General features: G+C 29.7%; 3 protein-coding genes across 3 annotated transcripts; all 3 read left to right on the top strand.

Annotated features, from left to right (window-relative positions):
• The first annotated feature begins 759 nt into the window (after positions 1–759).
• LOC100790363 (GDSL esterase/lipase At5g03610) lies at positions 760–4,439 on the top strand. The gene is made up of 5 exons (XM_006589321.4): positions 760–896; positions 1,007–1,198; positions 2,278–2,540; positions 3,047–3,359; positions 4,144–4,439. The coding sequence occupies exons 1-5, from the start codon at positions 842–844 to the stop codon at positions 4,356–4,358; spliced, it is 1,038 nt and encodes a 345-aa protein (XP_006589384.1). The 5' UTR covers positions 760–841; the 3' UTR covers positions 4,359–4,439.
• A 176-nt stretch (positions 4,440–4,615) lies between these two features.
• LOC100790884 (GDSL esterase/lipase At5g03610) lies at positions 4,616–8,682 on the top strand. Its single transcript, XM_003535460.4, has 5 exons — positions 4,616–6,597; positions 6,701–6,874; positions 7,160–7,428; positions 7,678–7,987; positions 8,396–8,682. The coding sequence occupies exons 1-5, from the start codon at positions 6,537–6,539 to the stop codon at positions 8,602–8,604; spliced, it is 1,023 nt and encodes a 340-aa protein (XP_003535508.1). The 5' UTR covers positions 4,616–6,536; the 3' UTR covers positions 8,605–8,682.
• A 4,555-nt stretch (positions 8,683–13,237) lies between these two features.
• Positions 13,238–15,662, top strand: LOC100799342 (copper transport protein ATX1). Its single transcript, XM_003536270.4, has 3 exons — positions 13,238–13,395; positions 14,212–14,287; positions 15,321–15,662. The coding sequence occupies exons 1-3, from the start codon at positions 13,387–13,389 to the stop codon at positions 15,479–15,481; spliced, it is 246 nt and encodes an 81-aa protein (XP_003536318.1). The 5' UTR covers positions 13,238–13,386; the 3' UTR covers positions 15,482–15,662.
• Positions 15,663–17,554: the final 1,892 nt, after the last annotated feature.

Genomic DNA, 17,554 nt, shown 5'->3' with positions numbered 1-17,554 from the left:
AGACGCTTGTCATACATTACCATTGACGCCACACCATCACATTTCATTGAAGACTTAACCTTTGCATCACCTCGTGTCTACCTTTGGATAAGTTATTAAACTTCTCTATTATTAAATATTACTACATCTATTTTTTTTAAATATTTTGTTTCTATTTATTTGTCAATTTTAAAGTTTAAGATAACATTAATTATTCTTTTTTCCATTATATTCTTACTTTCCATCTAATCTTTAATTAATTTACACATAATCATATTGATTTATTGTGGAGTAAAAATGAAAAAAAAAATTAAATTGCAAGCATCGTAACTATTTTATTATGATCAACAAACATTATTGAATATTGAAATTTTTACATAGAAACGTTAAAAGACAGATAAAAAGAAGGGAGGGAGTAAAAATTTATGTCTAACAAAAACACATTAAATGTTTCTTAGTTATTAATTGCCAATAATTAATGCATGTAAAGTAAAATAATTTTGATGAGGAAGTTGATATCTTATAATAAATATTTAATTCCATTAAAAGATAAAATTTTAAATTTTGTTATATAAAATATTTAAGAGATTATTATTTTGTTACCCAAAAATATAAATTGTTTAAGATTTAAGATAATGTTAGTTTTATTTTATTTTATTGTTTTACTATAGTTAAACCAGCTATATGCCACTTAAACATCATTATCAAGATCCAGAGAAAAGGAAGAAACTAGAAAGGCCAAGACCCCCAATTCATAACATAAATACTTCAGTTTCTGCCTCTTTTGGAGTATATAAACTTACCCTTGCCTTGTCAACCAACACAAAGAAGGTTAATCTCACCAATCTGACAGGGATCATCAATGGCAAAGCAATTAATTCCCTTCATAATCTCTCTTCTCCTCTTCATTTTCACAGGTATGTTATGCATTCTGAAATCCTAGGTAGCATCACAATCAAATTGAATTCCCCTTTCATTTTATAATTGGTTGGTAATTAGAGCTATATATTTACATGTGTTTTTGTAGAAGTGGAAGGGGCTAAAAGGTCTTATGGGGTATACAACAGCAACCCTGTAAAACTGTTTGTTTTTGGGGACTCCTATGTTGACACTGGGAATTTCGTGCATTCAGAATCATACAAGCCTCCCAGTGGAATCACTTTTCCTGGTAACCCTGCAGGGAGATTCTGCGACGGTCGCATCATCACTGATTACGTTGGTAATTAACTAACTCCTTTAATTCACTCTCTCTGCTCTGCATGCAACTTTAAATTTAAAGAACCAAATTGGCTAGACATATTTGGATTAATGGGGCGCGGCATCATACATTATGAACTTAAACCTACCAACCTAACTGAAGCCATGCCAAATTCAAATTAAACCATATTTCGATTGGGGCATCATACCCTTTCTTCCATGCCAAATTCAAACCATGATCTCAGCTTGTTGAATATCACCAGTGCCATCAGCATCATAAAAACCAGTAACCAAGTTATGTATTTGTGAGTTTGAATATCTATGAAATTTTTTAAATATCTATAGTATCTATTAAGTTATTGAAAATCTAAAAAGAAACAATGGGAAGAAATTATAGCTTAAAGTTGATTAGATTAAGTTTTTATTTAAATAATCATTTGTTGAGTATTTTTATATATTTAGTACTTTTGACTATGAATATAGTCCAACACTTAGCCCTATATCCTATATACTAAATGAATGTAGAAAATAAAACCCCTTGAATAAAAGCCGCATCTTGTATATGGATTGAAATTCCTGTCTCACATTCCTATCCCTTTTCGTGTTACTCTGATTATAAGTTGTCATGCTATGCTAAGATATAGTCAATAATCTATACACTAATGTGACTAATAATAGAGGTGACTTAAAATTTTGATACTAAATTAAACATAAGTCTTATTAGTATAATCTAATTAGGACTCCGTAGGAATTTGATCCACAAATTATAACTCATCAAATCCATCTCCCAAAAAAAGACTTTTACAGAATTTGAACTTTATTTTAGAGACCTAAATTGAATTTGGACTTTTTGGATCTGGCTCGCTGTAGCTTGCAATTTGCATTGAATCAGGTGGTCCATTTTATCACTTCCACCACACAAACTTTACAATTCTTGTTCAAGATAAATGACTGAGGTTGTAATTAGAGAGCCGCGATGGAATCGGCAAGGGGTGAAATGACATTAAGTATATATTAAAACTAATAGAAAAAGTGATTTTAATTCTTTAATTTTGGACAGTATTTATTTATTTTCACTGATATCATGCTAATTGCTTGCAGCTTCCTTTCTGAAAATTGAATCCCCCACACCATATACTTTTAGAAATTCATCTAATCTTCACTACGGTATAAACTTTGCCTATGGAGGGACCGGTATTTTCAGTACTTCGATTGATGGACCAAACGCGACTGCCCAAATCGACTCATTTGAGAAGCTAATCCAACAAAATATCTATACCAAACATGATCTTGAATCCTCAATTGCTCTCGTCAATGCCGGTGGTAATGATTATACAAATGCATTAAAAACTGGGCGCATTATTGTAAGTGGTCATTCTAATAATTATGTTTATATTTGGCACTATGTTTCGTGTTCCTATTGTCTCATTTTGCTATGTGATTTGAATCAAATTGTAGAATAGTTTTATTAAGGATTTTTTTGTTGGAGGAACTATCTTCTATTTTTTTTATAGATAATTACAAAAAAAATCATATTATTTTTATTAATTTGATTAAAACAATAATAAAAACCTTCTCAAATATTTGGAAATAAGAAATAAAAGTAAGAATAAGATAAAATTTTATAAAAAAAAAAACAGGATTAGTATTTAACTAAGGTATGAAGTCGCAATTATAAATATCAGTTTACTCTTATATGAACCGACCTTAAGAGGGAAATTGATTGAGGATTAAATAAGAAATCCCAAATCCCAAAAACTTTTTCTAAAACTAGACTAGTCCATTTCCAAATGTAGCTATGCTCATTATTACGAATATAACATAACATAGTAATACAGATGTGAATAGTATTTTAGGTTTTCTTTTGTAGGATTTACCAGGCTTCATGGAATCCCTTGTGAAGCAAATGTCTGTAAATCTTAAACGCATTCGCAGCTTAGGGATAAAAAAGGTAGCAGTTGGGTTATTACAGCCAATTGGGTGTTTGCCTGTGTTAAATGTGATATCTTTCCGTACGAACTGCATTGGCCTTTTGAACGTGATCTCCAAAGATCACAACAAAATGTTGCTCAAAGCTGTGCAAGAACTCAACAAGGAAGCAGCAGACAAATCAGTTTTCATAACACTGGACCTCTACAACTCCTTCCTCTCTGCAATTGAAACTATGCAGAAAAAGCGTGCAGGTTAGTTCTCATTGTGCTTTAAATAGAATTTCAACACGCTACGGATAAAATTGTAGAGGATAGCATTTAATATTTATTTTTTGAAGAATTATTTTTATGAAAAATGCTAATCAGGATTCTTAGAACATTAATTAAAAAAATTGAAGTTGAAATATTTTTATTGAAAAATAAAAATATATATTATTTATAATCTTTTTTGTCTTCTCTTAATATTTTCACATTAAATATTTTTTTGATTTGGTTTCTTAATCAATACTGTTATGACACATTTGTTAGCAATATCTTTTTTTTATATATCTAAATCATGTCAGCAAGAGAAATGCTAACAAGACATTATTATATGACATATGCTTTAAAACAGAATCTATATTATTGGGTTATGTGGGAAATGCTAACAAGGATTAGACCTACGTAATTAATTAATAAGACTAACAGTGTGTTGAAATGAATGCGTCAAATAATAATAAAATCTCAATGATGCTAACTTTCAACAATATATGCATACAATAATTTGTTATTTTGAACTTTTCTAGTTATTATATATGCAATCTTTTTTTCTCTTCTTCTTCCCGTTACTCTAGCTAGTCATCATAGATAGCATTAATTAGTTGATTTTGTGCAAGCAATTACTTTCTTTTTCTTAAAAAAAATTATAATAGAATAATGGAAATATCAGAAACTATGACTATAGATAGTTTCAAAGATAAGCACTGAGTATCTAATTGCATAATTATAAGAAAACCTCTAGATGATGACAGTTTTTTTTTCTTTCTACATTATGCAGAAAAGTCTACACTGATGAATCCGTTGCAACCATGCTGTGAGGGAAACAATTTGGAAGATTCATGTGGAAGTCTGGATGACGAAGGATCAAAGAAATACAGTTTATGTGAGAACCCGAAACTTTCTTTCTTTTGGGACACACTTCACCCTTCTCAAAATGGTTGGTTTGCAGTCTACACAATATTGCAATCTACTCTTGGCCAACTTATTACATGAAAAAAACTTCTAATCAATATTAGTGTATTTGGATTAGTTCCATGATGAAAAATAATCTATTAATCCTTCAAAGTTATTGCATATATGGTCCAACATTTGGTCACAAACTCGTCCTATAGTAACATCGTACACCCTCTATTCTTTTTTATAAGTAAAAATTAATTAATTTTATACTTATTAAAAAATTAGTTAATTTTATTAAATATGTTATTTTTAATTCAAAAAATAAAATTTTTTATTTTTTAAATTATTTTTTATTGGAACTTGATATGAAATACAAACCCCACATTAAATGAAGAGTACTATTTTTAACATAGTCTCATTAAATAAGATAAAAATAATTAAGTTGTATTTATATTTGAGAAATAAATAAATAAACTTTGTTTGCTTGTAAAAAAGAATGGAGGGGTATTAGTATTATAAATTGTTTTTCTTTTCTTGGGAGCATACTAATAACTAGCATTAAGGTTTCGAAATTTGTGATTAAAATAAGTGATAATTTGTTCATAACTGGAAGTGGTGTAATGTACACTTGTAAGCTTTTTTTTTCTTTTTCTTCTGAATTGTACATTTGTAAGCTTTTGCCAAATAACATCACTTAACAAATTAATTGGCAACCAATAAAATAACTTAAATTCATGACAAACATATATATCTGCCAAAACAAAAATAAAATCAGGTATAATAAAAAAATGATTTAATTAAGAAGTAAAAAAAAAAAACATTACACCATGTCGTATTTGCATAGAAAATTCAAAAACATAGACCCCATACTTATGAATTGTTTGGAATTAATCAAAGTTAGTGATCGAAACCAAGGCATTCTGGAAGGATTAGATATATTCTTTTTTGAAATTATAAAAATTTATGTTCAAATCTTAATGGACGAGTTAATGAATATTATTAGTATTTTTTATTGGAGTTATTTTATTTAAGACAAAGTCTTTGTAATAATCAAACAATAAATTAACCTATCCAAAATTATTATCATTAATTAACTACCTACGATTTTCGTAATAAATAATAAGGAAATGGATTCAAAATAATTACTATCACTACTAACTCATTTTTATAACAGATTTTAATTTAAATAAGATAGTAAATTTATATCTAATCAAAATAATTATCATTGTGTCGACAGAATGTCCAATGAGAAAAAGTTATCAGTAATTAAGGAGAGTGAGAAATATTAATTTTTATATATGTTGAGCTATGTGACATAAAAAAATGAGATATGTGCTCGTACGAAGTGGCGGGGGGTGCATGTGTGATGTCTTTTTTTTTTTTTTCTGTTTTCTTTCTGGTGAAGTGCAGTGCATGACTCTAGTTTGCGTGCACGACATTAGTGTGCTTGAAGTCCAAGAGAGCTGAACGTGAGAGATTTTTATGTTATTGTGTGTGTGAGATAATTGTGAGTTAGGAGAGACACAACGTGAAATAAGTGAAAGAAAGAGCTAGAGTTTGAGAGATCTCAGTAACAGAAAATGAAAAAGAAAAAAAAAGTGTCCTTTGCTTGCATGTATGTGGGCGAGTATGATGAGAATGGGTGTACACGTTGTCACATGATGAACAATTGTTACCAAACTAGTGTGCCACTTGTACTCAACAAGCCATTTAACCAGAAGAAGATACAATTATAAGTATAAAATAAAAGGCCTAGGGAGAGTCATATACATTGAAGTGCACTTTGATAATTAAAGTGCATCCCACTTATTATGAAAGAACCTTATGCATGCATCTAGTCTAGTGTGCATGGTGAAGATTGTTGAGTACAGATGACCCATCAGTTTGTTTCAACAGATAGTTGTTGAACAATAGTAAATTAATTAGTAATAGTCTTTATTTTATTTGGGAGTCATTGGTAAAGGTAGTGTGTGAGTGAAAGGGTTCTTTGAGTTTTGAGAGTTTTGTGCAAAAGAACTTGTATTCAAAGTGATTAAGGAAATTTTCCCTTGTGTATTACTTCTTGTTCAAGAATGTTCCACCGTGACGAAAATGTCAAGTTGTGGGTACAATTACATTGACTAGATAGGCCTTAAGCTCCTTTTTCGCACCAAAAATCTAGAGATGGCAGTGGCATAATCTGATTGAAGTTAGTCTCTCATAAATCTCTAGATACTTGTACACAAGCAACCCATACTCATACCTGTCCCGATTGTGTCATCCCACATATCCTCAATGGTGAAGCAAACTGTATCATCAGTAATCACTCTGCTTCTTCTTCTCTTCATTCTAAGGGGTACACATTATGAGCTACATCACAATCAAGTTACATAGATAGCTTTGGATTTCATTTTTTTTGGTTCGTGATATTAATATATACAGCTATGTCATTGTTGTAGAAGTGGAAGGAGATAAACGGTCACATGAGGTAAAACTATTTGTTTTTGGAGACTCTTATGTTGACACAGGGAATTCGGTGAACTCAGCATCATATAAGCCTCCTAGTGGAGACACTTTTCCCGGTAAACCTGCTGGAAGGTTCTCTGATGGTTGTGTCCTCACCGATTACATTGGTAATACCTTACTGATTCTAGAGCATCGTGTAATTATTTTAAGAAAAAAAAAAAAAACTTACATACAGTTTTATAGGTGTTGTTCTCTGACTAGAATTGAAGTTTCACCAGGATAATATGTTTAACCTTTAATGGAAACATTTATTTCACATATTATCAAAGTAAAACTCCAAATACAAACAACATCTATAGAAATAATACTTATATAATTGTATGTAAGTTTTGTCCTAATTTTAATTTGGTCATTTCTTTTATGCGACTGATATCATGATATGGTACATGCAGCCTCATATTTGAAAATTAAATCCCCCACACCTTATATATTTAGAAATTCCTCGGAACTACAATATGGTATGAACTTTGCTCATGGAGGGAGTGGTATTTTCAACACTTCGGTTGATGGACCAAACATGACTGTCCAAATTGACTCATTTGAGAATCTAATCAAAGAAAAAGTCTATACTAAAGCTGACCTTGAAAGCTCAGTTGCTCTAGTGAATGCTGCGGGTAATGACTATGCTACATTTCTACTACGACAACATGGGAGCATACAAGTGAGTGGTTAAGCTAATTAATTTTGTCTGCATACATCTTTGGCACGGTTTGGTGATCCAATCTTCTAATTTTGTTCGCTGATACTGACTAAATTAGAATTATGTAGAAATTTTTTACCAGTTTTCCAAATTTCTTAGCCCTTCCGCTATATCCACCAAAAATAGAAATCTTCTTCAATCTGTATATCCTTTTTAATTAATAGAATATCACATTGCTATATATCTTTTTCACATTTTTGTGTGTGGCAGGATATGCCAGTTTTCACTACAATCCTTATCAGGCAAATGTCTTTAAATCTTAGACGCATCCACAGCTTGGGAATAAATAAAATAGCTGTCGGGTTATTAGAGCCTATAGGGTGTATGCCTTTGTTAACCGTGGCATCTTCATATGAGAAATGCCTTGAGCCTTTCAACTTGATCTCCCAAAATCACAGCCAAATGCTACTCCAAATTGTGCAAGAACTAAACAAGGAATTGGGAAAACCAGTGTTTGTGACACTAGACCTTTACAACTCTTTCCTCTCTGTCATTTCAACTATGCAGAAAAGGCATTCTGGTAAGTTCTTGTGCTTTCACTATTCTTTTTCATGGGTCAAATTGTTGAAGAAAAACATAAATATTTTATATTTCAAAAGGTTTTTCAAGTTTCAATTAAACAATGCCAAATGTCAACTTTATATATGCTTACGAGTTTGTTATTTTAGAATTTGATCGAACTCCATCGCTTGTCTAATTTTACAATCTTTTTTACTATCTGTGTATACACGCATGTACATTTATTTATTAATCATTATAGATAGCATTAGATGATTTAGTTTTGCAATACCTTCTTTTTCTTATAGAAAACAGAAGACATAGCAAAATGGTTATAATAGGGACCATGCCTTTATTTCTGATTGCATTTTTAAACGAAAAATAAAAAATCTCTTGATGATGACTTGTTTTTTCTCCTTCACTCGTGCAGAAAACCCAACATTGATGAATCCGTTGCAACCATGTTGTGAGGGTGTGAGTATGGAATATTCTTGTGGAAGTGTGGATGAGAAAGGAGAAAAGAAATATTGTTTATGTAAGAAACCAGAGCTTTCATTTTTTTGGGAGGGAGTTCACCTTTCTCAAAATGGTTGGTATGCAGTCTATATGATGTTGTATTCTTCTCTCAGCAAACTTTGAGAAAAAACTTTAATCTTTAAGGAATTATGTGTTAACTCCTTAGCAAGTATATCAATTCGTCCAATTATTATTTTAAAACGATAAGATCGAGTCGAGTGCATAGGAATTTTGACTGTACTCAGAGTTTATATATGTCCAATTTTAAGCAATTAATGAATTAAATTTGATATTGATCTAATAATGATACGAAATGTGATATTCAACATAAACAAAGATAATTAAGTAGAACACATTAAAGAGATCGAATACAAACACTCGGAGGGTGAATTGTCGGTTGAAGTAGAATTATGAAACATGTTGAAACTCAGCCTACTGAAACTACAACATTAAGGATTTTTCATTATTTAATGTTATTCTTATCATTACCTTCATTCACTAACCTACTCTAACCATGATCCCTCATGTGAAAGAGTCTAAAGTATCTAATTTCACTTTTAATCCCTTAAGAGCTACATCAAATAATTTGCTTTAAAAATAAAGATGCATAAATAAGACTAAATAATATCATTTTATTCCTAGACATGAATTACCTAGATGCTTTTATCTAGTTCTTAGGAGATAAACATTTTTCAATGCATAAACCCTATAAAACTATATGAGCATGGGTGATCAAACCATAAAAACACAAAAAAGAGATAATAATATCCAAATAACATTAAACAGATAATTCGAATCATTACATCAAGAGTGTTTAATTGTTGAGCTCTCAACAATGGGTGATTTAGTCTCTTATTGTCATGAGATGTTTACTAATATAAAAAGGAAACAAGAGGTGTGGAAGAAAATGGAGGAAAGGATCCCCAAATGAGTGGGTTCTTCTTCTTCTCTCGTGTCCTAACTCCTTATTTTGGTCCTTCTAAGAACTGTCCTAGTTTCTCCCCTTTTTTGTCCTTTAAAACGTAGCACAGTCATGTTTTTCGACATTGATTATGCGCTAAGTCTGCACATACGCGCTAAACACACATGCAAAATCCAGCTAGCATAAGTGACTGCGCTAAGCCGTCAGATGTAGGTTAAGTCGCTAGATACAGGCTAAGCCGATAGATGCGCGCTAAGCCTCCAAAGATGTGTTAAGCTTGGCTTCCAAGTTAGCTCATTATGCTAAGCGATTGTTGACGCGCTGAGTGTACTACTCCAATTCTTCAACCCTCTTCTAGGCCTCCTCTTGTGTAACTCTACAAAAAATACATCAAAAAACACTATAAATTAACTAACTTTAGCATCTATTAGATAAAAACTCATAAGAAGCTAAATTCCTAATATTTTAACATAAAAGAAGCAATAAAAGAAAGAAAAATTAGATAATTGTTACGTGATATAAATATTCAAATTACGTACACATAACAATTATCATTATGTTATCTTATCCTTAGCTCTGTAAAACCTTAAATACTAGTATTTAAAATATTTCAATTGAGTTATTGAGTAAATGAGCATAAATCAATTTGTGTAAAACTTTATGTTTTCACATTGTTCCTCCTTACATGAATTCAATCAAGTATATACAAACTTGACATTAATTATTATTTCTGGTCCTCCCATTGAGTTGTGTGTTGAAAATATGTCAAGTCAAATGAATATTGCATGTGGGAGCATCTCCAACGCACCATGCTCAATTAGTTCTTTTAAGTTTTGGACCAAGACTTCTTATGATATTAATCTTTATTGGAGTACAAGTCTAAGATAAAGTCTCATCACATTTGTATTTCAACAATTTTATTACTTTTCATCTTCATCATAGAAAATTAAGTGAATAATGCATCAATGATCTCAATTTATCCCAACAAAGGAGGACACATAATTTCTGCCTTCAATATATTCCTTGTCACGCAAGTAGCCAGAACCAATGTTGATCATAGCCATGAACCTTGTTGCCTGAAATAAACTTATCAATGATGAAAAGAAGTATCTGCAGAATGCACGACAAAATTTGATTTGTTAATTTTTAATTTAATCGGTTATAATTAAATATTCTCCTTTTTTATAAAAAGAAATTCTGGCTTGATATACTTCCATATGCATTATATAAGAGATAAGAGATATATTTAGTGAGAAAAAAATTTATATAAGAAGATTAATGTATAGTAAAAAAAATATCTTTTAATTCTAGAAAAGGCCAAGAAATAAGAAAGTAATTAGAAAAACATAATACTTTCTTGATTTTGAAGGCAATGAATAAATTACAATTATATATATTTTTAAAATGATAGATATTTAAACAAGGGAGAATAATAACAATCATTTTTCATCAATAAAAATCACTTCTTTTGGAAGCAACCAAATTTACTTGTAATATTAGGTTTGGGAAAAAAGAGCCAGTTCACTATAATTTAAAAAAATTATCAAAAAAAATAGCTATAAAATAATTTTACACGATCATCTAATAATAATTCATCATGTATAATATATATTTATTTATTTATTATATTAATTACCTTAAAAGTCATACAAATAATAATTTATAATCAAATGATAGTATAAAATTATTTTATATTATTAATACATAACCCGTTAGATTCATTTACAAAAGACTAAATCACTATAAATTCTTAGATGATTTCAATAAGTTTTAATTAAATTAAATATTCTACTAATCAAATTAATGATTAAAAAAATATAATATTATAATATCATATCAGTGATTTAGTAGTCAACTTTTTTTTAATTCATAATCAATGGCTTGAAATTGAAGGTTAACAAAAATCAATTATTTAAAAAAATATGAAAATCACATATTTTTATTTTTTTTATAAGAAACTAAAATTATGGATTGAGTAAATTAGGGATACCAAAACTACAGGATTACAAAATTGATTTCGTAACAAAGGAAGAAGGAAAAAGGAAAAAGAGGAGAGAAAGGTTCTCAATTTGAATTTTCCACTAAAATTCAATTTGCTACCTTACTTTTTTAGCATAAAAAAAAAACGCATGTACAATGTAGTCCATCACCATTTCTAAAGCAGACAAAAGAATAAATCAAAAGGAGTATTTAAAGAAATAACTAATGTACGAAGACGCATTTAATGCATAGATTCGTTAATTCTAGGATTAGATGTTTTTAAATAGATTGTTTATACACAGTACAGTGGTAATGGTAAGGCGAATTAGACCATTGCCATAGGCCATCAAGCTCTTAATTTTATATGTATTTATAAAAATTAATTTAAATTAAAATTATTAGGTAATATATTTTATTATATTGTTTATTATTATTTTGTTAGTAAAATTATAAAATTTTAATATATGCATACACAGATATATTATAAATCACTTGAGAAGTTTATAATTCATTTAAAAATTATAAAAAAATTAGTTTCCATTTACTTTATATTAAAAGAATCATATTAAAATGAATATAGTGATTAAATTTTATAAAAAGAAAATGATGTATATTTTGATGAAAATGAGAGTGGTGACATTACACATTTTTGTTATTGTAAAATATAAAATTATTTTCTACTTTTTATTTGAATTATAATAGTTGAGAATTGTAAAAAAGAAAGTGAATTGAAAAAAAATATTTATCTTGAACTAAATTTAAGTTTTAGTGAGCATTAATTTGATATTATTGGTCTTAACCTTTCTCCTTAAATTGAAGGTATTAAAATAAATACTGAGAAAAATTAATGTCTTATTAAAAATATTAAAAGTACATTAAAAAATTAATCATTTTATATGCATCTAATATTTATAAAATATAATTAATAATAATTGTAATTGTTGTCTTTGTTAAAAATATTCAAAATTAATTTTTTCTAGAATCAATTTGAGATAGTTTATATTGTAAGATAGAGTAGAATAAATTACTATTGAATGAGATGTAAAAATATTGCTTGAATTTAAATTTTAATTAACAATTTTTACACAAAAAAGTGAAAGAATAAAACAAAAATAGATAAGACTCGCATATAAAATTTACCTAAGGCCAAAAAATACATAGACATGGACATATTTATACAAAATATAAAGATTAAAATAATAAGTAATAAATAAAAATAATTTAAATACACTCTAACATGATTTTTAAAATAATAGTACATTTATCAATTCATTAATAAATATTCTAACAAAATCTTCTTGCAAAAATTAACAAAAATTAAAACTATTGAATGTGTTGCTCTCATGAGAGAGATAACCTAAACCCCTCGATCAATTGTAAAAAAAAAAATGGACTCAAAGCATAAAAAAGAATATTGAAACAAATTGAATTTTGTAAAATTGCGAGACAAAAATATTTTATTTTCACAATGCTTTAGCATAATCCTCTAGTATTTTACTAAATTGGTCAAAACAAATAGGGTAGCAAAATCTATTAATCAATTTGATAAATCCATGAAACAAGAAATTCTTTCTGGTAAAAAATTACATTTTTATCATTATTTTTGTATACTTATTTTTATTAAGGATATTTATATAATTTTATATAAATGAGAATTATTTTTCTTTTACTTTAAAAAAAATAATTTTTTTATTCTTTTCTCCCAAACAACTTTTAAATCATTTAGCTTTTTACTCTCTTCCTAAAATCAAACATAGTATGCTATAAGATAAAATAAAAAAACCAAAATAATTATACTAAAAAAATGCCTCCATGTTTTTTATGCGTGATTTGACGTAATCGCATACGAGTGCGTTGGTTTGACGTCGCATAAATGAATCCAACTCACCTCACGCCACCCAAAGTTATTGTCTGCTTTTGCGTTGCCTATAAAAATAAAAACTAAGTCCCCCAAAACCCAATCATATCATTTCATTTCTTCCTTTGTCGTCCATCCCGTAACCATGTCTCAGGTGCAATTTTGCTTTTTATTTTTCTCTTGTTTTTCCCTCAATTTCTGATTCGGTGTTCTGGACTTCATAGCTAGCAATTTCTGAATTGTTATATCTGCAATTATTTATTGGAATCATTTGTTTGACTTTTCAAAAAATTAGGAATTCCTGTGTTTGGTTGGGAACCCTTAAAACTAGAGCAAGGATTATAACACGATTGGGCGAAAATTAAATGCATTTGATTTTCATTAACCATCGGTTTCTCTGTCAACTATTGCAGAATTTCTTACTTGTTCAGCTACCATTGTTTTTTTTTTTTTTTTTTTTTGTATAACGCGCATGCTAGATCTCTGTTTTCAACACTTTATTCCTGATTATATGCTCTAACAATTAAGGGATGTGATTGCTTCCTCTGCTCAGGAATAGTTGAATTAGAATGTTGTCTGTTATTGTTGGTCAAAGTTCAAATCCAATACTAGATATGATTGATTGGTTCTTTCTTATTTGCTAACAATTTTCAGATTATGGCGTGGTGTTGTTCTTTTTTGTTACTATTACTAGGTATAGAGGATCTGTCTGAAGGATCTAAAAGAGTTTGGTCAGATGAACTAGTGTTCAAACGTTTATTTTGTTTTTCTTTTAAAGCTTGTCGGTGTAGCTTTCAATTTGTATTTGCAGACTCCCCCTCCCTCCCTCTTCTTAAATTGATCATAGTGTTTCTTAAATTCAAAGTTGAATGTATTCGTTTATGTGTGGTTATTGGGGTTTTAGAATTAAGATGATTTTTTATTCCTTTTTCTCCCTCTTAATATGAAATTTTATGCATTATGATTACAGACTGTTGTCCTCAAAGTTGGTATGTCATGTGAAGGATGTGTTGGAGCAGTGAAGAGAGTTCTAGGAAAATTGGATGGTATGTCAAATCCCTTGGACTGAAATTGCCATTATATTGTATTTAGCAACATTTTGATTAACTGTTAGTGCAAACTCTCTCTAATACCCAATATCAACATGAAAATGGTTCTCACACAACCACTTTACTTTGTAGTTCTGTGCCTTTGGTCAATTTCTGTCAGTCCAGATATGTTGTCAGCATGACATCTTAATTCTCAAAAGTTTTTGGTTTCTGAATTCTGATAGAACATATGAAAATATCATATATAAGAATATCTTAAAGTTATCCTCTAAGTTTACTTTTCCTCTTTCCTCACTATCTCTTGGGATTGGTTACCGTACTTTCTTATCTTCTAATATCAAACACAACAAATACATTGCATTATATTTCAGTAAATGTCAATTCAACGTTTCATTATCTTTTATATCTCTGTTTCCCTCTCTTTCCTAAAACCCGGAAACTTCAACAGTTGCAAAAATGTGTCAGCTGTTTGTTTGATTCTGAAGCTCCTTCCTGAACTTTATTTCCTTCCCTATCCTGTATTCCTGTGCTATCTATGACTATGAGTGTTTCATGTGCCCTTACATGACTTAAGTAGTAGAACATTTTGAGGTCATTAGTAATGTTAAATAGCTCAAAGTTCTTTTTAACGCTTTTATCTCTTAACGTTATTTCTCTTTCCTGTTGGATTGTGATTGTTTGATCGTATGTGTTTCATGTTTGTGGTTAATTCTTTGTAATCATAAAAAATACCCTGCTCAGGTTGTCAATGACTCTGTTAATGCTGGTTATTAGAATGCAACGCTGAATTTGATGTGGTTTCTACATAGAAACTGACAGCCTTTTGCTATAATCTATTATATATATAAGAAAATAATCCAAGCTTCGTAGCCAATTTGTTTCTATAGAGTCCCGTGGTAAAGGAATATGATAGAAGTAAACATGTTGAGATGGAATCTTAATATGGATTAAAGTCATTGCAATGACTGTATACCAACCAAAGTTCCTCTTCCAATGTTGAAGAATAATAAGTGGTGATCTTTATTCGCAGGTGTGGAATCATATGACATTGATTTGAAGGAACAAAAGGTGGTAGTGAAAGGAAATGTCCAGCCAGACACAGTTCTGCAGACCGTTTCCAAAACTGGGAAGAAGACTACCTTCTGGGAAGGTGAAGCAGCAACATCTGAAACTAGCACAGCAACTGCCTAAAACATTTGCCTCTATTCTGTGCAGAAGAAGTAGCTGTGTGAATCAAATACTATTTGATGGTCTTGAAATAATGATGAAACTTTGTTATCTGGTGTATTTTAGTGTCAAAAAAAAGACTGATGTATATTACTGCTTTTCACGTCAGTGATACTGTATTAATGTGCTTTTATTGAGAGTTTAACTTCCTTTGTCTTTGTTTATTTTCTTTGTTCGGTTAATCAAATGTTTCTCTTAGAATATGTGTTTGGGTTCAACTTAATCCAAAAGAGTTAGTTCAAAGGACGAGAATTACTCCACTTATATATTATATCTTGACTTTATCTTTAACCGATGTGAAATTTTGAGTTTTTCTCAATATACTTCCTTACGTCCAATACTTTTGGGTTTGGTACATGATTAAACTATTAGTGACCCATTTAATAAATCTATAATAGACTTTGATATCATCATACAATATGAGTTTTACTTTAACTCAACCCCAAAACATATCTACATATCTTAAAGTGTGAGGGTTGGGTGTTTTTCAATAATTTTCAAACTCATCTTTAATTGTGAAACAATGTTTCTCCTCCCTCTCCTTTCTCCTTGACATTCTCTTCTAAAAAAGGGTTCATTATTTTAACTAAGTTGTTTTTATAAGCAATTGAAGTTCTATTTGCCCGGTTTGATAATGAAAAAAGAAGTTCTATTTGGCCGTGCCCAAAAAAAGTTCTATTTGTATATTACCTTTTCTAAAAATCGAGGTCAGCAACAGCCAAACAGGTATTAAATGTATGTTAAACTAGTTCGCAGCATAGTGCTTTGTGATGTATTGAGAAAGTACAAGCAATAAAATAAAACCCTGAAATGCATGAAAAAAAAAATACACATACATAATTTAGATTAAATGAAATTATTATGTCAATATAATTGAAAAATACTCGTCCACAATGTCCATGAGCAAACCATCTACTTTAAATCCTTTCGTTAAACTCATTTGGCAAAGCTGCTTCAGTTTACTCAAACCCAATTGGATGTTTAGGTGCTACAGGAAGATAAACGTCCTTGAAGCTTAAGACCCAGCAATAGTTTATGCATTCACGTCCAAGTACATTAATGAACCAGACTCAAATGTCTTCTACTTTAAAAAATGAAAGTATTGTGGAGAAGTTCGATAACAAAGGGCCAACGCATATAAAGATAAAATGAGAATTTTTATATTGCTTTGACATCACACAAGAGTAGAATGATTGAGTCAAACAACATAAAATAAACTGTAACTTTCCTTTAAAACAAAAAACAAACAAAAAAATGTCGCTTATCTGTTATTTCTTTTAACCGTCCAATATAAAAACAGAAATTTCTTAGATAATAAAATGTCTTACATATAAATGTTCCATTATTCTAGTTAACTATGTATAAATTTTATTTATGTAACTAGTATATTCATGGCTAGTCAAATCCTAGAAAAGATAATCATTGGGGAAATCTCAACGCATAACTGTTATATGGCTTTTTTTTCCTTGCTAGAATTAACATGGTTGGTAATTGCAACCACCAAAGCTGCGAATCAAAATCAAAATGAGAGCACTGAGAGCAAAAACCTTGTTTTATACACCAAAAAACTAGATGCAATTGGCAGTTGAAATGGTAGGTCCACCAACCAACAACAACATCTGTTAAGAAACAATAATTGGTGTGGACAAGCGAAACAGGAACAGTAGAAAGTGAGCAAGATTTGCCTTATTTCATATTCGAATCTTCCTATACGTTCCCTTTCATATTATCAGAAAGAGAAATATAAAAGTAAAATTAGCAAACTAAATCTAAAATAAATGATGATAGGGGTTGTCATAGTTATTTTCACGTCTTTTCCTTTTCATAACATTAAAAACCGGTATCCAATGAATAATTTGAAATTATTTGTTCACCCCTTTCTAAAAATTAAATAAATTTGTTAACTAGGCCAACTCCAGTTGAGGGCACATATAGATCATAAGCACCTAACACATGCCCATTGATCGATCTGCTTCTTTGCTTTTTGCAATAGGAGAGATTTATTTTACACAGCTATAATTAATTAATTACACAAAA

Source organism: Glycine max, chromosome 10 (genome assembly GCF_000004515.6).
Source record: "Glycine max cultivar Williams 82 chromosome 10, Glycine_max_v4.0, whole genome shotgun sequence".
NCBI classification, from domain to species: Eukaryota; Viridiplantae; Streptophyta; class Magnoliopsida; order Fabales; family Fabaceae; genus Glycine; species Glycine max.
This window is presented reverse-complemented; position numbering and strand designations above follow the sequence as displayed.

Excerpts from the sequence above, each read along its gene's own strand:
- LOC100790363 (XM_006589321.4), top strand. The coding sequence starts at position 842 with ATGGCAAAGCAATTAATTCCCTTCATAATCTCTCTTCTCCTCTTCATT. Across the intron at positions 897-1,006 it reads TCTCCTCTTCATTTTCACAG|AAGTGGAAGGGGCTAAAAGG; the intron begins GTATGTTATGCA and ends GTGTTTTTGTAG. Across the intron at positions 3,360-4,143 it reads TATGCAGAAAAAGCGTGCAG|AAAAGTCTACACTGATGAAT; the intron begins GTTAGTTCTCAT and ends TACATTATGCAG.
- LOC100790884 (XM_003535460.4), top strand. The coding sequence starts at position 6,537 with ATGGTGAAGCAAACTGTATCATCAGTAATCACTCTGCTTCTTCTTCTC. Across the intron at positions 6,598-6,700 it reads TCTTCTCTTCATTCTAAGGG|AAGTGGAAGGAGATAAACGG; the intron begins GTACACATTATG and ends TCATTGTTGTAG. Across the intron at positions 7,988-8,395 it reads TATGCAGAAAAGGCATTCTG|AAAACCCAACATTGATGAAT; the intron begins GTAAGTTCTTGT and ends TCACTCGTGCAG.
- LOC100799342 (XM_003536270.4), top strand. Across the intron at positions 14,288-15,320 it reads AGTTCTAGGAAAATTGGATG|GTGTGGAATCATATGACATT; the intron begins GTATGTCAAATC and ends CTTTATTCGCAG.